The sequence below is a fragment of the Trichosurus vulpecula genome, chromosome 2 (assembly GCF_011100635.1).
Source record: "Trichosurus vulpecula isolate mTriVul1 chromosome 2, mTriVul1.pri, whole genome shotgun sequence".
Taxonomy (NCBI): domain Eukaryota; kingdom Metazoa; phylum Chordata; class Mammalia; order Diprotodontia; family Phalangeridae; genus Trichosurus; species Trichosurus vulpecula.
This window is the reverse complement of record NC_050574.1, coordinates 49,068,849-49,092,830: the sequence shown is the minus strand read 5'-3', so window position 1 is coordinate 49,092,830 and position 23,982 is coordinate 49,068,849. Positions and strand designations below refer to the sequence as shown.

Genomic DNA, 23,982 nt, shown 5'->3' with positions numbered 1-23,982 from the left:
TTTTCTTCAGCATTTTTTTGTGCTTCTTTTACCAAGCTGTTAATTATCTTAATTTCTTGCATCACTCTCATTTCTTTTCCCAGTTTTTCCTCTACCACTCTTATCTCTTTCCTTAACTCTTCCAGGAATTCTTGTTGGACTTGGGTCCAATGAGCATTTTTCTTTGAGGTTTTTTGGGTGGCTGTTCTGACATTGTTGTCTTCTTCTGAGTTTATGTCTTCCTTGTCCCAGTAGCTTTTTATGGTCACATTCTTTTCTTGTTGTTTTCTCATTTTTCCAGCCTATTCTTTGATTGGGGTAGGCTCCAGACAGACTTCCACCTTTTTACTCTTAAGTTTTCTTAGGCTGGAAAAATACTCCACCCTGATTTTTTTTTTTTGTTGGCTCTGCTGCTCCAAAATTTGATTCGAAGCACTAATTTTAAAGTTATTTGGAGGGGAATTTGAGAGAGTTCAGCTGGGTAGCTGCCCCTAATCTGCCACCTTGGTTCCATCCCTGGAATGGAAGAATTTTTAAAATTATCTTCCAGTATAATTAGTTTCCTTTGTAATATTGTTTCATTTTATGCATTTAAAAACATAATTCTGAGATAGGGTTTCTAAGCTTCACTAGATTGCCAAAAGCATCCATGGCACAAAGGTTACGAATGCCTTGTGTAAAAGAGAAGAAACCTAAGACAGAACCCAAGGTTGCGGCGTAGATGATGAGGCAGCAAAGGAGATTGAAAAGGAGCGGTCATATAGGTAGGAGGTAAAACCAGAGAAGAATGAAAACCCATAGAGGAGAAAATATCCAGGAGGGGAGGAGGGTGTTCAGTAGTGTCAAAAGCAGCAGATAGGATGGAGAAGACATGATCAGGTCTGACCACTAAAAGGTGATCGCAGGGGGTTGAGGAGAGAAAAGTGCAGGATGAGTGGACACAACTTTTTTAAGGAGTTTGGAGAGATTTTGAATCTATAGCTTGAGGGATGGTAGGGTCTAGTGAAGGTTTTTAAAAGATAGGAGAGAGTTGGGCATGTTTTAAGGAAGTAGAGAAGGGACTAGTTGATGAGAGAGATTAAAGGTTTGTGGTGATTGAACTGTAGAAGGCCTTGGGAGGGGAGGGGATCAAGTGCACACATAGGGATGTTGACTTTGGCAAAGAGAACAGTTACTTCCATCAAAGACTGGGGGAAAGGAGGAGAGGAGAGGATGTCAAGGGGGTTTAATGTTCAAGGGAATGGGAGAAGAGGGAGCTGTGTCGAATAATTTCAATTTTTTTCAGTAAAGAGGCAAAGTCCTCAGCTGGGGGTAGGTGGGGGTGGTGAAGATGAGGTGTGGGGACAGCTTAGCTGCAGTGAGGACTCAGTTGAGGTTGGGTGAACATGAATTAGTAATGTGTCCAGTCCGTGAAATTGAGAAGTTTCTTGTTTCATTCAATTTATGAATAGAAGTGGAGGAGTTGGATTGTGAGAGTAATCAGGGCTGAGGTTTTCAAAGACAAGAGTGGTGATAGGACAAGGAGGAAGGGATTCAGAAGCAGAGGACAGGGTAGAGTTTGGAGTGGCCAGCTATTAGGTTTAGGTTGGTGCCTAATTGGCTGGGAGTACCAGTGACTTCTGTCCACAAGCACTCCTTACCTGGCACCAGCTGAGACAAAGACTCAGGATAGCAGTTGTCAAGAACTAGACCCAGGTAGTTTGGTTTCCTTACAATAGTAAAACCTACTGGAGGCAACAAATTGGAATTGTAGCCATTTATAAGTGCTCAACTACAGTTGATTTTTGTTATTAAAAACAAAAAGCTTATAGATACATCTCTGTGTCTACTAAATAGCTAGCAGTTTGCTAATAATAACAGAAAGTTATGCCAAATTGTTCTATTTCCAGACTCCCTTTGTCATAACATTGACTGCTAGGAGCTAAGCAAGCCTCCAGATTTTGAGCGCTTCTGTTAAGTAGATGATGTATGAAACAGTCTGTGCATTTGGTGAAACACCTGCTAAGTGAATGTGTCTCTTACCCTTTTACTCCATGAATAACAACTGTGCTCTAAGTGGCAGGGGTTCCATAGTGGTTTTCAATTTAAGATCTTTGAAATGTCTCTCCTTTTAAAAAAAAGTCCCTCCTTTTGGAGAATTTGCTTGTCTCCTCTTCTGTGAATGAAATTCTACCCGTTCTTCAAAAGCCTGCTTAGATGTCATTTTCATGGAGTATTTTCTTGATCCTTCCAGCTGTAAGTGACCTCTCTTTCCTTTGAACTCCTCTAGCTTACAGAATTTCTTTGTTGAAATTTTTTTTTCTTCCTTTAAGGCTCAGTTCAGATAACACTTCCTCTGTGAAGCCTTCCCTGAGGCCCTTTGCTGAAAGTGATCTCTTCAAATTTTCTTAGACTACTTTTTCTGGCTGTCACCTTTGCCATCATCACATGCTACTTCAAATCATCCTCTTTAGTGTACATGGTACATCTGTCACCCATCTCCCTTCAAAGGGGGTTTTTCTACAGTTTTAATGTGTGTAGATATTCCGGAGGCAGCATCGTATAGTGAAAAGAATACTCTATGGGGAATCAAGAAATCCAGATTCTAAATTTAGGCTTAATAAGGAAAAACTTTTTAACAATTTGGAACTATTCCAAAGTAGAATGACCCTTCTTCAGAGGAAGTTTTCAGGGCTCTCTTCACTGGAGGTCTTTAAGGAAAGTCTGGGCAACCATTTGTTGAATATGCCATAGAAATAATTTTTTTGAGGTACCTGTTGGACCAAATTGCTATTCAGATTCCTTCCAAGTTTGTAATTTCATGATTGTGGAAGGCTAGACTCTGCCACTCTGGGGCCTTGGGCAAATAATTTTTTATTATTCTAGGACAAGGTGAACTTGGGCTTTACTCCAGGGCACCAAAGTACAGAAGGTGCTGGTTACACATGTAGATCTTCTTCAACAACATATAAACAATTGAAAAAAGAGCTGAGCACTTAATTAGCAGGAATAATAATGTAAAATAGGACTCTATATGATGGTGTGTGTCTTCCCTCCACTGTGGTAGCTTCACCTGTGTAAGCCCCTCCTGCCTACACAGCCATGTCTTCATGGTGTCCCTGTGTGGTTGCCTTGCTCTCATCAACAAGCAACATTTGTCTTAGTTGACTTGAGGGTATCTTTTGTGCAGCTTACCTCTAGTGGCATCAGCTAACTTTCCCTTCTATAAAATGTAAGGATTACACCAGATAATCTTTAAAACCCCTTCTAGCTCTAACATCGCTATACGAGCAGCAGCAATCACCTACCTTGGAAAACCCAGTTGTAAGCTACATAGCAGCAGAAAGTTCAGAGACTTTTTCATGAGCTTTTTTCATGGCTTTCTTTGTTAGAACTCCAAAATTTTATACCTTTTGAACAGATATCAAAGCACATGTTGTTTTTTCTTACTTAGTTGTATTTAATTTTTTTTCCCAATTACATGCAAAGGTAGTTTTCAACATTCACTTTTATAAACTTTTGAGTTCCAGATTTTTTTTTTACCTTCCCTCCCCTCCTCCATCCCCAAAACCGCATGCAATCTGATATAGGGTATGCATGTACAATCCTATTAGGCATATTTCCACATTAGTCATTTTATGAAGGAAGAATCAGAATAAAAGGGAAAAACCATGAGAAAGAAAGAAAAAAAGTGCTTCAATCTGCATTCAGGTTCTATAGTTCTTTTGGATGTGGATAGCATTTTCCCATCATGAGTCTTTTGGAATTGTCTTAGATTACTGTATTACTGAGAAGAGCTAAATCTATCAAAGTTGGCCATTGCACAGTGTTGTGTTACTGTGTATGGTGTTCTCTTGGTTCTGCTCACTTTACTCCACATCAGTTCATGTAAGTCCTTCCAGGTTTTTCTGAAGTCCGCCTGCTCAATAGTAGTCCATTACATTCATGTACCACAACTTGTTCAGCCATTCCCCAATTGATGGGCATCCCCTCAGTTTCCAATTCTTTGCCACCACAAAAAGAACTCAAAGCACTTGTTTTTCTTTTTTCTTTTTTAGGGGGGAAGGCAGGGCAGTTGGGGTTAAGTGACTTGCCCAAGGTCACACAGCTAGTGTATCAAGTGTTTGAGGCTGGACTTGAACTCAGGTCCTCCTGACTCCAGGGCCAGTACTCTACTCACTGTGTCACCTAGCTGCCCCTCAAAGCACTTGTTTAGCAAGATGTAGTAACAATAGTAGAAACTGACTTTTTTTAATAATTAAAAATTATTAATATGTTTTCTTTTTATCACCTACACTTCTGTTTCAACAATCCGACTAGGAGCTGTTGTAGGGGTGAAAGACCAACACAAGCCCAACAACAAGAATGCTGCCAAAGCCCACATTCTTTTGATCTGCATTAGTAAGGAAAGCAACGTTGAGGGGTTGACAAGTTTACTTTAATCCAGCATACAAAGACCATTCACTTAGTTCAGGGGAAAAAGCCAGCATCCTGAACTTCAGAGCAAAATACAAATTACAAACATCAACAGACAGACCCAATACAGTTCATAGTTACCAACATCTAGGTTCAGCCCAGGAGCTCATAACAAGGGTTGGCCCAGTCACTTGAGCCACCACTACTGTGGGTAAGAGCTCTGAAAAAGAGAAAGCCAACCCCTGGTTTTATATCTTTTTCAGGGTCAAGGGTGAGTCACACATGCGACTCACCCACATGACCTAGAATCATCACAAAGAGGTGACTTAAACCCACATGGTCTAAAAAGCCTCTGATGTCCCAAACATGTCACTCAAACTCATGTGTAAACTAGGCCCTCCCCTGAGGCAAGGAGGTCACCAAGGACTCCCAAATCTAATCAAGGAAACAAAGGCCAAACTCTTCAAGGGCACTTGGTTGAACTGAGTGCTAAGAGCCCATTTTGTTTACCAACACAACTTCTCTCCCATTCCTTCCCCTGAGAGTCATCCTTTATAACAAAGCATGAAAAAGCAGTTTAGCAAAGCAAACCTAACACATCAGCCAAATTAGACAGTACATGCTGTATTCCACACCCACGGGCCCCCACCTCTGCAGAGAAGAAAGGGAAGCCCACCTATTTTCTTATCTCTTTTTCTGGGCTAAGTTGGTCCTTAAAATTACGAGTGTTCATTTTTACATTGTTATGGTTTATATTAATTTTTGGTTTTGTGTACTTCAGTTTTCATCAGTTCATAGGTGGTTTCCACTGCTTCCTTGTGTTCTTCATATTCTTTACTTAGAATAACAGTTGCTCATATTTGTGTATTTCTTTAAAGTTTGCAGTGTCGTACCTAGGTTATCTCCTTTAATCCTCAGCAACTCAGGGAGGGAAGTGCTGTTATTATCCTCATTTTACAGATGGGGAAACCGAGGGCAAGAGATGGTGTGTCTAGGGTCACACAGGTAGGAAGTGTCTGAGGCTGGAGCTGAACCCAAGTCTTCCTGACTCTAGGCTTAACACTATCTGCTGTTCCACCTTGCTACACAGTATGTTCCATTACATTTATTTATCAAAATTTGTTTTGCCATTTTCCCAAAGTAGGTTCTAGTTCTTTGGTACTACAAAAAATACTGCCATAAATGTATTGGTGCATAAGAGACCTTTCTGTCTTTGACTTCTTTGGGGTGTGTGCCATATAGTAGGGTCTTTGGGTTAGAGGGTACAGACATTTTTGTCATTTTCTTGGCATAATTTCAGATTGCTTTAAGAATTATTGGATTAATTCTTAGAGGCCACCAGCAGCTTGTTACAAGGAAGTGAATCAGTTCCCATTCTGAATTTTCTTTAAATACTAATAATTCCTTGAATTTGTCCATTCTCCTCCAAAGAATTCAAAACCTACTCAATACAGTAGATATTTAATTTGTAGCCTAACCCTTATTAGATAGGCAGGAAATTATTTTGCAAAGGTACAGTGAAGTTATGCAGCTGCCTGGCATGAGGTCATGGGGCAGGAGAGGTTGAACTTGGAATGTGGGGTTCTAGGCCAGAGCTTTGTCCCTTTGCCTCTACCTCAGAAGAGAGAGGGTGAGAGGCTCAGATAAGGAAACTGGTAAACTTGGCATGAAAATCACAAGATCATATGAATCAGGTTAATCAATTAAAGATCTAAGATGCAATGATATTTTTATTAGTTACTTTTCATATAGTTTGTAGGAAAACAAAAGAAATTCATAACTCAAAGCATCAAAATATCTGTGTATTTTCTAGGAGTAAGAGAGATAATTTCATGGCTGAATCAGGAGTGTCAGAATAGAGCATCGTGAAAATTAGTGGTGAGCATTGAATTTCAGAGTAGTGCATTTGGGCTATCTCAGTGTGTAAGCCTGTTACTGAAATATTTTTATATAAATGGAGAAACAGTTGCCCTTTTAGAGCAGGGGTTTTTATGGGACCCATGAACTTTTTTTTTTAATATGACTGGTTTCTACTGTAATCCTTGTTTTATATATTTTAAAAACTTTATTCTGCAAATAGGCTTCAGGAGACTGCCAAAGAGTCCATGACACAAAAAAGGTTAAAAATCCGTTCTTTAGAGACATGATTGGTATCTTTGAAGTTTCCTTAAAACTCTTGGTCTTGTGAGATTGAGTTCTTTAAAGTTCATCAGTGATACACAGGAACATTCCAAACAACTTTAAGGTCATAGAATCATGGATTTGGAGCTAGAAAGGACCTGAGATGTAATCTCTTTCAACTATCTCATTTTATAAACTGAGGCTTCAAGGGGTTAAGTAACTTGTCCAAGCTTTAGGTAATAAAGTGGCAGCATCAGGATTCAAACCCAGGTCCTCTGACTTCAAATTCTGTGCCCTTTCCACCATCCTTTGGTGTTCAGGGTAGCATTAAAGTGAACATCTTGGAGAATTTTTTTTGTTACAAATCATTGACTTTATATGGATCATTCATGTAGCATGATGACTTAGGAACTGTATTAAAACATAGCAAGCAGTAAGTCATGGGATGTAGATCTGAATGACACCTTAGCAGTTATTTCTAGTCCATATCCCACCATTTTATAGATCAGGACCCTGAGACCCAGAACAAGGAAGTGACTTGCCTAAGGTCACCCACGTAAGTAGCAGAATCAGAATTCAAACATGGATCCTTGGACTTCCAGCTTACCACATTGCTTTAGATACTGCAAATGAAAAATCTCCATTCTCTTTTGTTGGAAAGACATTGTAAAGGGTTTTCTTTTGACTAGGTGTAAGTTTTCAGACAGGATGTACACATTGATTGGCGGTTTCATTCCTGTATGTCCGCACCTTGCCTACATCATGATCCTTGTAGCTGAATATGACTTTGACGTCTTGGTCTGTGATAGAGTAACACGTGAAATAGATGCTGCATTTAATTCAGCTACTAAAGATGCATCTCTAAGCCCATATTCTTGGAAAATAAAGTTGAATAGTATTAGTATTGTATCTTCAAACTCAAGGAAAAAAGGTTTTTTCATTTGGTGTGCTAGTTTGGGATTTAGGAAATTGGGTGAAGTAGATAAGCAGCCACCATTCTTAAAGGGACCATCTAGGTCATGTCCCTGATTTTTCCTGTAGCTTCATGCACTTTGTACATTATAAGAATGTGTGAGCAATGTAGAAAAATTACCTGAAGTACTCTTGTCTTTAAGAGTCTTTATCTGGTTTCATTAAGTAAATATTGTTTAGACACATTATAGCGTAGTGCAAGCCTTCACAATGTGTGGATGTTTTCCTCTACATTTTTCATGGGCTGCCCGAAATTCTTTTGTGTGCCCAAGGGCTGCATGGGCTGCAGGTTATGTGGGCCTGGTGTAATGGAAAGAGAATTAGATTTGGAGTTAAATCTCCCCTTTATAATTGGGATTGGGTTTGAATTCCAGCTCTGTAATTGATATGATACCTATGTGAATTTTTCTGGGCTTCATTTTCCTCATCTGTATGATAAGGATCATGTACTAGATGGTCTCCAAGTTTTCTTCTAGCTCTAAATCTTGTGATTAGAATATTTTGTGGTTGACATGTTCCACTTGAATTAGAGGCGGTAACACATGCTGGCACATTTAGTGTGCTTGTATAATGTGAGGAAGTGTGGGCAGAAGGCAAAATGCTGGCTGTTACCCCTATCTCCTCTCCCCACAAAGGCTCAACACTGTATGGGATGCCTATCGATCTTTCTTAGCTTAAGACCCAGGATTGTTGCCTTCAGCCAAGGAAAGGTGGAGGATGATTCCTTTGCTGCTTCCTCCTTATGTCCTTACCTTAGAAGCGTTGCTGGAAAACCATGTCAGGCCCAAATTTGACCCAAATTGACTGATTTTTAGTAGAGAAAAGTCCATTCAGGAGTCATCAGTGATTCTTTGATTCCTAGCATTAGATTTCAAATTCCAGTGGCATATGGCAAACTGAAGCTGCCTATAAACCAGGTGGGAAAAGACATAAATAAACCTTTTTTTAAAAAATAAAACTGCTTTCAAAGCTGTGACTGTGCCCCACCTCAGAGCTGTGCCAGAATACAGCTGTCTGTTCAACTGACTTTTCTCTCTCTCCTGCAGCCATCAAGGGGAATGCCATGGCCAGTTCCTCGGACAGTGAGGATGACAGCTTCATGGCCGTGGACCAAGAAGAAGCTGGGGTGGAGGGGACAATGGAGCAAGATGAGGAACCCCGCCCAGAACTGGAGATTGAGGAGACAAGACATAACAGGTCTATGTCTGAGCTGCCCGAAGAGGTCCTGGAATATATCCTGTCTTTTCTCTCACCATATCAGGAGCATAAAACCTCAGCCCTTGTCTGCAAACAATGGTACCGACTTATCAAAGGTATGGCATATGCTACCGAAAACATGCTCCTTAGATCTTTGAAAATCTTTTTTATCGTCAGCTTCAGGTGCTTGCTCTCCTTGGCTCTTAATTTCTTTGGCCTCTTCAGGTTCATTGTTATTTTTTATATTAGAAGATAGGCAAAGTCAAACACTTTCTTTCCATCTGCTAGCCCGTGAACATTTCCTTCAGTGTGTTTGTCTAACCAATGCTAGAGATCAGAAACTCATAGATTTGGAGCGGGAAGAGACCTTAGAGGTCATTGACTCCAATTGCCTTATTTTATAGATGAGAAAACTGAGACCCAGAAAGGGGAACAGACTTGATCTGATAAATTGCACAGTTCTTCAGTAAGGAAAGTTAGGGACAAATTTGACATCGTCACATCAAACTTAGACTGTTCTTAGCTATCTTACCACTGTGAAAGATAATTTCATCGACATGAAGAATATGCACCTATTCTGTATCATCACTGGTTTGAAGGATTGTTCCTTTTATCCCTATTCCCTGCCTCCCTCTCAATTTTCCGCTAGGTAGCTTTTTTGTATCATTGTTTAATAGTTAGCAATTATTGGGCCCCCTTTGTTCCATCTTGACTTATCAAGTCAGGATACTAAGTGTAGTTCAGATGAATTAATGTTGAACCAAGTCAGCATCATCTATGAAAACACTCCTTTCAGATGTGAACGTGGCAGCTGAAATCATCAAGGGGAATACCCTTAAAAGAGTATCAGACAGTCCTGAGATATGTTCCTTAGATCTTGTCCTGCCAGGCCTCACAGGCATTCTGTCACCCTGGACAGCCAAGCACTGACTGTGTTGAAGCTTCCTAGGTGGGCGGAGAGTGAAACTGGCCTGGCCCACCCACTTCTCTGTTTGTGCTGCGAGGATATTGGCTTAGTACATGGGAGAAAAACATCAGAAATAGTGAGAGAGATGAGATGGAAATGTGGACTCATCTGTGTGTCACGTTTGGCAATCTTGTCATTTTGGTAGAGGGGGCTCTAACTATATTTTAGGGCTTCAGAGCCTTCAGTTGTCATGTCTGTCAAACTCTCAGCCCTTCAGAATAATATGAAACTTTGAAATTCTGGTATTGATTGCAGTTATTTTTCTTCCTCTTTGAAGAGGGAAAATTGTTCTGAGACTCTCATCTTCTTAACAGTCATGTGATCTGACTGCTAAAGATCCGGGTCAGCTCACCTTTTGTCCTTTTGAATTTAGGAGGGTGTCACAGTTTCTGACTTGGTTCCCTTCTTGTGTGCACAGAGTTACAGAATTTCAGAGTTAGAAAGGACCTGAGAGGTCCTAGTCCCTAACCTGTGCCATGGATATTATGCTTTTGTTTTTGAAATCCTATCCCTCTCAAGCCACCTTCTAGGGTTTTAAGTCTAAGTCTAGGGTTTACATTCTCACATCTAACAAATCTAGTTTAAACATATTTTTTCTAGGTTCATCTTTAGTAGAAATGGAAAATGTGGACTGCCTAAAAAGATAATATGTGTGTGTTCCCTCATAAAACTATCACTCCTCAGTCTTAAAGATAAAGAGGATCAGGACATTTTGGATTTAGTCCCGTCTGTTATTAGCTAACTGTGAACTTGGGAAATCACTCAAGTTTTCTGGGTCCAGTGTCTTATCTGTAGAAAAGAGGAAGTTCAGGTAAATGGTCGTTAGTCACTCTAAAATTCTGTTATTCATTATGATCTTTCATTTCTAAGTCATATTATACATTCACTGAAGTGTTTCCCTTCATTTTTCTACAGGTGTGGCCCACCAATGTTATCATGGCTTTATTAAGGCTGTCCAGGAAGGAAACATTCAGTGGGAGAGTCGAACGTATCCCTACCCTGGAACCCCGATCACTCAGCGGTTCTCACATAGTAAGTCCTTAACCAAGAAAGGAGAGGCTAGTGCTTCCTTTCCTAGAATTTAGTGTAGCATCGACCCAGAGGCTGCCTCAGGTTATAGGTTTTGTTTATAGTCAGGAGCACATCAAAGGAAAATTTATCATTTTTGTTGAGAGTGAAAAAAGAACACATGCCTGAGTTTCTCTTTTTCTGCCTTGCTCCAGTGATGTGCTCCATTTGCTCCTGGGACTCCCCCAGGACTTGTCTTCTGAAGAGCTTAAGGTTCTATTGTTTAAAATTTTAAACATCTTCCATTATAAACATTGACAAAAGATAAAGAGCATATTTGAGAATATTTTTGAGTTTTTTTATGTAAACAAAATTCAATACTGTCACTATGGTATTTATACGTAGAACCAAGTTTGAATGTAACTGGATCAGCATTAAAGTTTTGGCTACAGGGGCAGCTGGGTGGTGCAGTGAGTAGAGTACTGGCCCTGGGAACCCGAGGACCTGAGTTCAAATCCGGCCATAGACACTTGACACACTTACTAGCTGTGTGACCGTGGGCAAGTCACTTAACCTCAATTGCCCTGCCTTCCTCCCTCCAAAAAAAAGAATTTAAAGTTTCGGCTACAAAGAGAAGAGTGTGGGTGATTTTAAAAAATTGTTTAAAGCAAACCTGAACTAGATAGACCATAAATAAGGAACGATCTCAGATTGGTACTTTATGTGGGCTGGAGCTAATTAGTTAGTAGATCTTCAGAACTCTTTCGTCTGCTTGTAGAACTTTGTTAGTACTTGTACTACAGCCTAGGCAGGATACAGAAGTGTTAGGAGGCCTCAGGTTGTAAGTTAGTATGTGGGAGCCCTGCTGGCAGAGGAATATTGTGGAAACAGCCTGATTTCAGTCTTTCCCATTTCCTAAGCATCTGTGAGCACCCCATGGACTCTGGTATTTTTGTAAGAGTGATAACTACATTCTTCACTTTTAGAACTTCAGTGCGGCCGTATACTTTGGGGGAAAGGGGCTGTTTCGTGTGGCTGTGTGTTTGTAACAGACTCTGAATGAAGTTGTTGTAGGTAAAGCTGATGAGCCTTTAGATACCCACTTGGATGATTATATACACCAATGATATATATTTTTTCTTTTGGTGGAGATGGATATGTGTGACTATTTTGAATAACTATTTAAGTCTTGAATCTCTTGGCAAGGGAGGGAGTAAGCTAAGTTTCTGAAATAGAGAATTGGTCCATTTTTTGTGAAATGCAGTAAGATAAAGGATCAAAGAGGTGTGTGACTGTGACCTTCCACTGCGCTAGATACATTGTGAGTGCTCGGGGAAAAAGTTCTGGTCGTGATTGATGTTCTGATTGTTAGCAAGCAAGACTACTCCTGGTATTTCTTAAGCAGACCATTGGTTGTACATAGAAAATTGTTAAGAAGAGTGAGATTTAAGTATTGTTCTTATTATCTGTGCTTAGGAAATGAAATCGAAAAATCAGGTGAAGCTGCTGAAAGAAATGGGGTCAAGCATTCCATGTTCTCTTCTCTGTCCTATTCTGTTTTTGACCCTGTCAGTTAGTGATTCTCCTGGGAACAGTGTTTTATCTTAAATATGTAAATAAACTCTTCATACATGTTAGGATAGGAGTCTTCTGGAGTCCTAAGTGATTCATACCCTTTAGTCATGATTTAGTAAATGAATGGAGAGCACAGAAGTGTTTGGCAAGGAAGGCTTGGGAAACAGTACGTGACATAGGTCTTTGAGTTCTAAATGGAAGTCTCTGTGAGCTTTTCTATATAGGTATAGTTTTGAAGATGACCCACAAAGAAACATCATGTAGCTTTACAGGGCTAGGAGTTTTTTATCCTTCCTCCTGAGATCTCATTGGGGAACTTCTCACACTCCCTTTCTCTTGAGTAGCCTTCACTCCCCTTCCCCCAACTCCATTTCTGAAACCTTTCAAGGTATGGGACAGAACTTTGCTGGCCCTTGAGGAGAAGACCTGTTAAATATTGAGTGGGGCAGAAGGGCTGGGTAGAGAGAGCAGCTAAATGAACAGTCTGTGGTCCTTAAATAATCTCAGAACTGGGAAGGGCTTAAGAGGTCATTTAGTCCAACTCATATCTGACCAGGAATAACCTTTGCAACATTCTGGACTAGTGTTGAGCGTTCAGTTTTTGCTGGAAAATATCCAGCACCACCTCCAGGAGCAGTCCATTTTGCTTTGGGACAGTTGGGACATTTTTCCTTATATCAGGTTGAACTGTGCCTCTCAGCAGCTTCCCCATTGTTCTGAGTTCTGCCCTCTGAGACAAACAGATTCTCTCTTTAACATGCCATTCCTTCAGATGCATCAAGCCACCTGGCATGTACCCTGTCACTCTTCTCTTCTTCAGCTTTGATAGCTATAGTTCCTTCAGCTGCTGTCATGTGCCTTGGCTGCTAGTACCCTGAGTAACTTAGATGTACTTCTCTGTCAGTGCTTCACACTGTGGTGTCTGTTGGTTAGAAAGGAAATAGAATGGTTTTAGCTGAAAGGAGGGTCTTAGATTTAGAGATGGAACAGAGCCTAGAGGCCATTTTCCAACCTTGTCCACTGTCACATGGATCATATGTGAAATAGGATTTGACCTCATATGCCCTGATTTCAAGTTCAGCACTGTTTATTACAAGTGCACCATACCCCCGTGGACTAACTTTCATAATGGGAGTTTTATTGTGGGAGAGAGGAAAAGAAGAGCCACATTAGGCTGCTGCACAAATATTTGGAAAAAGGAGTGATTTTATTGTAGTATGTAGGTATTAGTTATGAAACCTTGGAGATATACCTTGATATTTTCCATAATTCGCAGTATACTTTCAGTTTTTTCCTGAATGATAAGAAGACAAAGGTTAGGAAAAGATAGAAATGAATATTTTGGAAAATTTTAGTTACATGTAGTAAAAGAGACTTTTGGGAGAAGTACTGAGAGAGTGAGAGCAGGAAATAATAGACCTCACGTTTCTGTGGTGTCCAGGGTTTACAAAGTGCATTCCCTGCAATGACCCTGTGAGCCAAGTATTGCAGGTATTATTGATCCTAATTTACAGTTGAAGAAGGCGAGGCTGGCAGGGGTGAAATGGTGCAAATGTGCTTATCCAGCAAGAGTCTGGGTTTTAATTTGACCCTTCTGGTGCCACGTCCCTTTTTAGCCGCCAGGGCAGCTGGTTGGAGCAGAGCCTGAAATGAGGTGGGCAGAAAGCAGATATGAAGTATGCTTTCCAAGGGGTCCCCCAAACCAGCAGATAAGATGTCCTTAGGGAAAGCAAAGAAAGAAATCCAGTTAGAGAACCAGAGGTAACTTGTGCAAGGTGTTTCCTACATGATGAAAAAGTTAGAGACAAAATCAGTGTGTTTTCCTCAGTCTTTAGTCAGCTAGGTAGGTTAGTGGGTAACTTGTTGAACTTGAAGTCAGAAAGGCATGAGTTCAAATGTGACCCCAGACATTCCTTAGCTGTGTGACTCTGGGCGAATCACTTGAACTGTGCCTCCCTTTTTTCATCTGTAAAATGGGGATAGTAACAATACCTGTCTCCCCAGACTATTCTGAGGATCAGATGGGATAATGGAAAGTGTTTGTAAAGCTTAAAGAGCTATATAAATATTAACTAGTTTTATTTTTGTCATTACTGCTGCTGCTGCCGCTGAAAGGTCACATTTTCTTATTGTCCTTTGAGGCAAATCCATTGGAGTGGAGAAATAATGGTGAGCAGACAGCATGTTTTAGACATGATAAATTAATTAGCACCAGAATAGACTAAAAATGTTGAAGGAACTTATACTTCAGGGAGTTATCGTTTCATTGCTGTGGGTACTTCTCCCAGTGTGCTTCACAGTCTCTCTATTGCTTAGTAAATTCTTCCTAGCTCACTGTGGCTGGAAGTAAAGGAGAAATAAGTGTTACCTTCTGGTGATTAGCTAATACAATCCCTAGGCTGGAGATGGACGTCTTTTCTGGTGCCCAGACTTCAGTCTCTCCAGTTTGGTAGGATCTGCCAGGACTTGCATTTCATTGGCATATAATCTTTAAGAGCCTACGGGGCCCCTCCACATCACCGGGAGGCATTAAAAAAGACTTACGTGGAAGTTGGAAGATTTAAAAGAGAAAATTAAGAGACTTTTGTAAATTGTACAAATGACCACTCTGCCAGACAGACTGATAGGATGTGTGCCTCTCTTCTAAGAGAAAGGCTTAAGGGGAGCCTAGGAACTTCACATTCGTGGATCTCACTTTCATACTGGGCCAGCTACTAGAACCTAGAAATTTTTTTAAAAAACAGAATCAGTGATTGCTTAAGCATAACCTATTGAGGGAAAGGTAATGATTTTTTGTAAGGTAAGTGCTGTATTAACCTTCTAGAGTTCTAGGAGATGGTAAATAATTATGTGAAGGGGAAACCAGTGGAGTTTTAGACTGTTCAGAACGCCTTTGACGATTCCATATCAATGGCTTCTTTTAAAAAAACCAACCAAAAACTCTCTAGTGTTATAGGGAAAGGCTTTTCCCACAAAAAAAACAGGCAGTAAAACTCAGCATAATCAATCAACTGGGAAATAATCATAGAGACAGATAGAGAAAGATTAACTCTGGAATCCAGGGATTCCTGCTGGAACCAGTGCCATTTAAACTTTTTATATATGATTTTGAAGATGGAATATCCAATAAAATAGTCTGGCTTGTAAATGGTACCATTGAAATAAAATGCCAGGCCAATGGAGAGAAATGGCAGGGAGTTATCTAGAACCCACACTGGAGGCTGGCTAAAACCAGGCCCATGAGCTCAACTAGAAATGAGTGTTGGAAAATGAAGCCATTTTACAACAGGGAGAGAACCCTTAGAAATCTTAGGCTAACTCTCCCATTTTATAGATTAAGAAACTGAGGCCCAGAGAGAGTAAGAGACTTAGTTAAGGTCAAGTACATTTTTTTTAATAGCAGTTTGCTGGTACATTTTATTTGGATGCCACAGATTCTTCTAAGAAGCTGCGCCCCCACCCCCCTCCCAAAAGCCAACATTTACAAAATACAACCCCTGAGAAAATTTTGGTTATTGATGACTAAAGAAAAGAAGAATATGTTCTTTAGCTTTGATAGTTTGTGTGCATACCCTTTGATCCAGCAATGCTACTACTAGGTCTGTATCTCAAAGAGATCATAAAAAAGGAAAAGGGACCCACATGTACAAAAATATTGATAACAGCTCTTTTTGTGGTGGCCAAGAATTGGAAATTGAGGGGATGCCCATCAGTTAGAGAATGGCTGAATCAGTTGTGGTATATGAATGTGAATACTATTGTTCTATAAGAAATAATGAGTGCGTGGATTTCAGAAAAACCTGCAAAGACTTACATGAATGGATGCTGAGTGAAGTGAGCAGAACCAGAACATTGTACAATAACAGCACCATTGTGTAATGACCAACTTTGATAGACTTAGCTCTTCTCAGCAATACAGTGATCTAAGCCAATTCCCAAAGACTCATGTTGGAAAATTTATCCACATCCTGAGAAAGAACTATGCAGTCTGAATGCAGATTGAAGCAGACTGTTTTCTTTCTCTTTCTTCCCTTTCTCGTGGTTTTTTTCCCTTTTGTTCTGGTTCTTCTTTCACAACATGACTAATGTGGAAATATGTTTAGTATGATTGTATATGTATAGCCTATATCATATTGCAGGCTGTCTTGGGGAGTGGGTAAAGGAGGGAGGGAGAAAAAGTTTGGAACTCAAAATCTTATAAAAGTGAATGTTGAAAACTATCTTTACATGTAATTGGAAAAAATGAAATGCCGTTAAGTGGGAAAGAATAAAATAAAATTCCAGCTTGACAAAAGCCGAAAACTTTGGTTGTTTGAATTCATGCTGGCACTTGTGTGCAACCAGAGTTCTGCCGCTTCATGTTGACTTAATTGACCTTGTAGCAATCATTTTCTGGTGCATTCTTCTGGCCCTGCTTTGCCTGCTCAGCATCATTTCATCAAAATGTTTCTTTCTGAATTCTACTTGCTTATCATTTCTTAGCACAACAGTTTTCATATACCATAATTTTGTTCAGCTATTCCCTACTTGTTTTTATTATCGCAAACAATGTGGACATTTTTGTACATTAGAGATTTTTCTTCTCATTAACTTCCTTGTATTCTTCTTGTATTTTAGAACAAGTTTGTTTTTAGAATAATTAGATCAATCTGTGGTTTCTTGAGCAATCAATTAAAAACGTCACATATATTTAGGGGGAAATAACTATCTTTTCAAAACTGTTCTTTTTGATAACTTATAAGCTAGGACAGAAATTTAGGAGTTATATACTAGGTAGAGGCTGTGTGACCTTATCACATCAGTTCCCGTTCTCTGGGCCTCAGTTTTGTCATCTGTAAAAGTGATTGGGTTGAACTAGACATTCTTTAAATCTTATATCTCTAAAGACTGCAATATGCTGCATTGCTTTAATCAAACTGGCTGGTAAATTGTGGGGGATCCTTAGCAAAGGGTCTCAGTAACAAAATTTTAAAAGTGGGTAGTGCCGTTGATAGAGCGTTGGACCTGGAGTCAGGAAGATGTGAGTATCATCAGTCCTGCCTCAGATGCCTCTGAGCTGTGTAACCCTGGTCAGGTCACTTAGTCACTCTTAGCCTCAGGTTCCTTATCTGTAAAATGGAGACAATAATAGCACCTGTTTCCCAGTCTTTGTGAGGATAAGATGAGAAAATATTTGTAAAGCACTTTATAAATGCTAGCTGTCACTCGACTTATACAGAGCCCTCGTGTATCCAGTCCTTTGTGACTTGGTGCAGGTCAGATCCCCACAGATGTGGAGCTGGAGAAGGTCTAAACTTTAGGGTAGGGATTCATAACCTTTCCCTTTGGCAGTCTGGTGAAGCCTAGGGACTCTTTCACAGAACTGTGTTTTTAAATTCATAAAATAAAATACACAGGACAAATACAAATACAAAGGACACCACTGATGTTGATAGACAGTTTACAAAATATTTTTTAAAAGCCAAATTCACAGACCTCAGGTTCAGAACCCCCATCTTTAAGGAAGGCCGCTGCAATGATCTAGGATTTGAGGGCGTTTCCCTAGGAGAAAAGACTAAAACAAGTAGTACTTGAACATTGGAAGGAGACAAGTGGGGGAACCACACAAAGCAAGGCAGACTCTGAGGGGTTTGGTTGTAGTGGACAAGGACTTGTTTATAGAGTTCTAGAATACTAGAACTGAACATCTGCCCTTGAAGCTTCAAAAAGATAGTTTTAGGACAAGTAAGAGGAAGTTCTCCTTACATATTGGGAAGTAAGTATGTGAAATTTAGAGAATTATGAATATCATGGATGGAAGAACCCTTAGAAGTGCTCTAGTCCAACTTCCTAATTTAACAGAAGGGAAAACTGAGTCCAGAGACTTCAGTAACTTGCCCAGCTGGGCAAAGTCCTGTTCTGGCTCCTAGTGCTGTGCTCTTTCCATGGTGCAGTCTCGGCCCTCCCCCCCCTCCAAAAAAAAAAAGTGGTACTGAGAACATATTTACAAGAAGGCTTTGATAAATTCAGGAATAACCCTACATCAGGTTAAGAAAAACTAGCAGTGTTTAGGGGACACTGGTAACCTCTTTATTGATATTGTCAGCTGGAATAGCTGAGTGCTGTTGTCATAGACAAGATTAAGAGTTTTCTGGATTATTGGTTTCCTCTTGTGTGGCATTTGTTTTGTTCTTCTATGGCACATGGCCCTGGTGTTCTCTTTTCTGATGCTGGCTGAGTGGAGATGTGATAAATTATCTTTTACTGGGCTTGTTTCCCACTCCTAGTTGCATTGAGTGGTCATTGTAATGTGTGGAAGAATGGATAATTAGTAATTACATCCACCCAGCAATTTCAGGTCATTGTTCAGAAAAGAAGCTTTGTAGTCCTTTGACTTAGAGGGACTCTTCTGTCATTTTGGAATGATGGGCCTTTTTATTGCTTTTTTGTTTTTTTGTGAGCAGCACAGGACATAGCTAATTATGATGTCCTCGAATAAAGAAGCAATGCCCACCTTGGCTCAGAGACCTGTTAATTCTACAATTTCTCCTGCTTTGAAAAAAAAAAAAAACAGAGGGTTCAGTTTTTCCTCATTTGTTCATTCATTCACCAAGCATCGGACTCCTGAGTAGCCAGCAGGGCTATACTGGATAATTAACCTTGCCTCTTCCCTCTGTCATTCCAAATTTGTAATAAATGTGTCCTGACATGTATGCCTGAGTGCAGGGCTCCTGAGGGCCTCGTATTGGTGGAGTAGGGGAATGCCTGAGGACATTTCTGTGCAGATACTGGAGAAAACAGAAGGGATTCAGCATCTTGAGTAGCAGAAGTCAGTGTATGTAATTTATTTATTCATTCAGTGAACATTTTTTAAGTAACATGGAATACCAGAGTACAGAGTGTTCCTAAAGTCTGGACACATAGGAAATGTGGAGTTATTGCATCGAGTTCACGTGAATCTTGCAAAAGCGCATCAACTTTTGCATCACAAATGATGGAAATCATATTGAAGATGTTACTTGTTAATATTCCAGTTAAGTAAAATGTTGTTGAAAATATCATTTATTTCATTTCTTGAAAATATGTATTTTTGCCTATGTATCCAGACTTTAGGAGCACCCTATAGAAGATGGATATTTTATATTAGAGGAAAGTTAAGTTTAGTTAATTATAAAGGCATTAGACATGTATGAAATAACTAGAGCACACTTTGCAGTGTGAGCAATCACATGAATCTTTGGCTATATCCTTGAGGGGGAATTGTTGAAGATTGCCCTTTGCAGTTACCGTGACACTTGAGGAAACCAGGGTCACTCTGAAAAGAATCTATTGGAAGCAAGATGTGGGCTTGCTTTAAAAAAAAAAAAAATCTACCGAGTGGATCAAACTTTCTTTTTGCCTTTCTGGTTTATCTTTGGAAACTGTTCTTTAGTACAATATACATACCTTTGTAGGTTACATTGATTTTGCACCAGATGGGACTTCAAAGGATCATCTTGTCTGGCCTTTCGGTTTACAGATGAGGAGAGAGATCTAAGGAAATAAAATGATTTGCCCAAAGTACCTCAGGCAGTACTTGAACCCAGGACCTCTGACTGCAAAGCCACCCTTCTTTCCATTGCACCATGCTGAATTATGCATCTGTATTATGTTGTCATGTGGCAACTCTTTATAACATGTGCCAGAGGTCTGGCCTTGGAATAGATAATTAGAAAAGGAAAAATGTTTTATTTAGGTGAGTGGCTTTGAACTTTCACACTTCATATTTTGATGCGTCAGTACAGGATAGTTTTAGATCTGAGATTGTTAGAAAGACCCATTTAAATTTTGCAAGCCTTTTTCCTCCTACAAGTAGGATGTTAGTTTTTTCTTTTAAAGAAGTATAATGGTATTAATATTTACTTATTTCCTATAAATAGTTAAGCTTCTTATTGATGGTTGTCAGATTCTCATTCTATTATATTTGAGGTCTAAACATAGCTGTTTCAAATGACTTTCTTTCTCTATTAACTTTATTGATGGGTAGCTGCTGGTCACTGAAAATGCAGTATGTGAAACTTGCTATTTCAGTCCCATTAGTTTTCACATCCATTCGGCTGTGCCTTCCTCTTCCAGAAAACTTTGTTTGCTTAAAGAGAGTCAGGAAAATGCTGGTTGCTTTAGTTTCGTGTAGGATTAAAAATACATGCTGTAAGGATGTCATGGGGCTTGGCTGGCTGGCTGAGTTTTCAGTCCAAATAGAGAAGAATGTTTGCCACCTCTTGGAAAAATAAAGCTCTGTACCTTCTTGCTGTTTGAAGGAAGTATCAAGCCAAGAGTTGATCTTTGAGGTGGGAAAAGAAGCAAAAGATGAACATATTTTTAATTTGAGATGTTATGAGTTTATGCAGAATGTTGTGATATTGGAGATAGTGATTAAAATTTCACAGGCTGTGAGAAGACTGCTAAGCCATTTGGGAGAGCTATATTCAAATTCCATTAGAATTACCACGGGAAAATGAGTGCCTTTTGTTCAAGGTACTAATTGGTCTGAGTTAAAATGATCTTTTCTTATTGTCAGGCTTAGTTACAGTTATAAAGGTCTAAATTCAAGCCACTAAGGATCCCAGTCCTGTTAGTAGAGATTGAAATGTATCTATCCAAGAAGCATCCTTTTAATTGGATCAATGTTTTCTGACTTCATTGCTACTAGTAATTATTAACAATTACATCATGAGTAGAGGAACTACTAGGACTTTGATTCTTCATTCAACATTTATTAAAGACCTACTGTATTCAGATTGTAGTGGGCCAGGTGTTCAAGGAGATAGAAGAGTAACCAGAGCCTGGCCCCGCCTTTGTGGAGCTTACAGTCAGGTTAGGTGGGGAGACTACAATACAGATGGTGATGATGATGATGATGATGACTAACATTTATATAGCACCTACTGTGTCAGACATTCTGCTAAACACTTTAAAAAATATCTTATTTGATCCATACAATAGCTGTGGGAGATAGTTGCTATTATTATCATCCCCAGTTTACAGATGAGGAAACTGAGGCTAAATGAGGTTAAGTGACTTGTCCAGAGGTGCACAGGTAGCCTGGGGTTGGATTTGAACTCAGGTCATCCTGACTCCAGGCCCCATACCATCCACTGTGCCACCTTGATGTCAGTATATAAAAAGTACACAAATACTAGACATAACAAATGTAAATTATATGTAAATATGGAATAAGTATAAGTTATATAGAAAAGTAATCCTATTTCATTTTCTGCATTTAACAGCATGATTCTGGGAAAGGGTTTATAGGCTTCACCAGACTGCCAAAGAGGCCTCTCTGACATAGAAAAGGTTAAGAACTCCTGATCTAGAGAGAGGGAACAGTGTGAACCGAGGCCCTGAGGAGAGCACATGGTGTGTTCAGGGGACAGTTTGGTTGGTGCTTGGGATAAGGCTAGAAAATGTAGGGTAGCCTGGCCCTGAATGCTAGGCATAGGTCTATGGACTTTTCTCAGGAGGGAGCCACTGAACGATTTTGAGCAGAAGAATGACATAAATATATCTATGCATAATCAAGATTTTTCTGTAGTGGGGAGGGTTGGGGGGTAGGGGGAACAGATGACCACTTATTGGAGAAGAAAGAGGAGAGGTGGGAAAGACCTGGTCTTAGTAGTCTGTGCACATGGCAACAAAGTTGTACGTAGATGGTGGCATTGGGAGCAGAGTAGAACAGAAGGATGCCCAAGGTATTATGGAGCTCACTACCCTTTTCTCTCCCCTTGGGGAGACCAAAATCTGTGTCCTAGAGGATTTAACCTTTTCAGTTCTGGCATTCATGCGCGGGGTTTCCTGAGGTCCTAGTTGGGGAGTGCCTCATGTGTCCATTTTATCAGGCTACTCCAGCCATTCTTCACTTTACTCCCCTACCACCCCCACCCCCCACTCCTACTACTTCCCCTTTTCACTTCTGGAACCATAATGAAATCAGTACTACACCATATTGCTATTGCTCCCAGGAAAGGGTGTGTCATTCTACCCTTTCATGAGTACATTAATCATCCTTGTAGTTTTCCAACCCGAAACACCCATCCCTGACCATCACTCCCCTATATGTGATTGTCTCCCTCATTAGAATATAAATTAAAATATAATAAATTATATTTCTTCTTGAGGAAGTGTTTTCGCATTTGTTTTTGTGTTCACTACCTTAGCACTATGCTTGGCACATAGTAAGTGCTTAATAAATGTTCATTCATTCTTCAGTAGTACCTGGTAACTAGATATGAGAGGTAGCTGGGTGGCACAGTGCGTAGAGCATTAGGTTTGGAATTAGGATGACTCATTTTCTGGAGTTCAAATCTGACCTCAGACACTTGTAGCTGTGTGACCCTGGGCAAGTCACTTTATCTTGTTTGCTTCAGTTTCCTCATCTGTAAAATGAGCTGGAGAAGGAAATGGCAGACCAGTATCTCTGCCAAGAAAAACCCAAATGGAGTCAGAAAGAGTTGGCATGACTGAAAATGACCAAACAACAACAAGCTGGATATGAAAGGGGAAGACTAGTAACCCGCAGGTTACTAGATTGGAAAACTGAGTGAATGATGGTGCTACAGGGAGAAATAAGTCAGAAGGAAGAAGTCAATTTGGTTGGGAGGAATGATGACCTGTTGAGCTTGGGGTGTCTGTGAGACATCTAGATTGAAATGCCCTATAGGCAGTTGGAGGTCTAATGTATAGAAGATAGATCAAGTCTGGAGCTGAAGTAAAAGGAACCAAGAAATGGACCTGTGGTTGACCAGAAAATGTTTCACACCTACACATCCAAGGTTTCTTCTGCATGGTTCATTTGAAGAGCCTAATTGCCCTTATGTTATAATTGATCTACCTGACAAGCTACAAGCCAAACAATAGGAGGCTTCTCAAACGATAAAGGTTTTAACTGCTTCCCCTACTGAGTGAGGTTATTGTGTATGTGACTAAACACACTATTTTATTGCCTCTAATTTATCCTAGTGTACTGGCTTGCTTTACTAGTTCAAGAATTACTGAAGGGAGTTAGTGGATGGGTTGAGTTAGAAAGGGCCATTCATGTAAGTCAAGAATTATAGCACTGGCATTTGGTGAGTAAAAATCAATAGAATACTTTTTCTTTTTTCTAAAGTTGAGTAAATGGTGCTAGAGTTCCACATAAGTTTTAGAAGCCATGACTTGTTAAACAGATTCTGTCCAAAGAGGATTTCTTTCTGGTCATTGAAGCCATAGTGCTAGCCCATTGAGTCTGCTGGTTTCTTCCCTTCCCCCCTTCCTTTTATTTAACCCCTGACTGTTCTGACCTAGTTACATCCCACAGTTTTTATATCCCTGGTGATGTGTGTGAGAGAACAAGGAAGGAAGGAAGAGGTTTATGCCCTACACTCTTCTTGAGATCTAAGAGTTTGAATATAAACCTGAAGTATACATTCCAAAGGGTAGTGAATAAATGAGCCTTCTAGTGAGAAAGCAGCTACAAAGCTTTATTCCCATGCTTATTAACTGATGAGGGCCAAACTTCTTTCCTTCTACTTAGTGGGAGCATAATCTTTCCCTGAGCTTTTGCCTCTTTTTTGTTATATGTAGTTTGTAGTTATAGATGAGGCCTTAACATCTGCCATAAAGACTTCTTTACTTTTCATTGGTAATAAAAATAAGAGTTCTCATTTCTATAGTACATTAGTGTTTATGAAGTGCTTGTAACTCTGTGAAAAAGGTAGATTTTTAAAAAATATGTTTCTGTTGTCATTTGTTTTTTACATCATTATAGCTAT

General features: G+C 39.8%; 1 protein-coding gene across 1 annotated transcript in view; it reads left to right on the top strand.

The window, feature by feature from the left end:
- The window catches only part of FBXO42 (F-box protein 42), a 102,674-nt gene that overhangs the window by 27,393 nt on the left and 51,299 nt on the right, over positions 1-23,982 (top strand). The window contains exons 2-3 of the mRNA XM_036746169.1: positions 8,514-8,780; positions 10,547-10,663. Of these exons, the coding sequence (XP_036602064.1) occupies positions 8,531-8,780; positions 10,547-10,663 (367 nt within the window). The 5' untranslated portion in view covers positions 8,514-8,530. The remainder of the gene's footprint in view (positions 1-8,513; positions 8,781-10,546; positions 10,664-23,982) is intronic.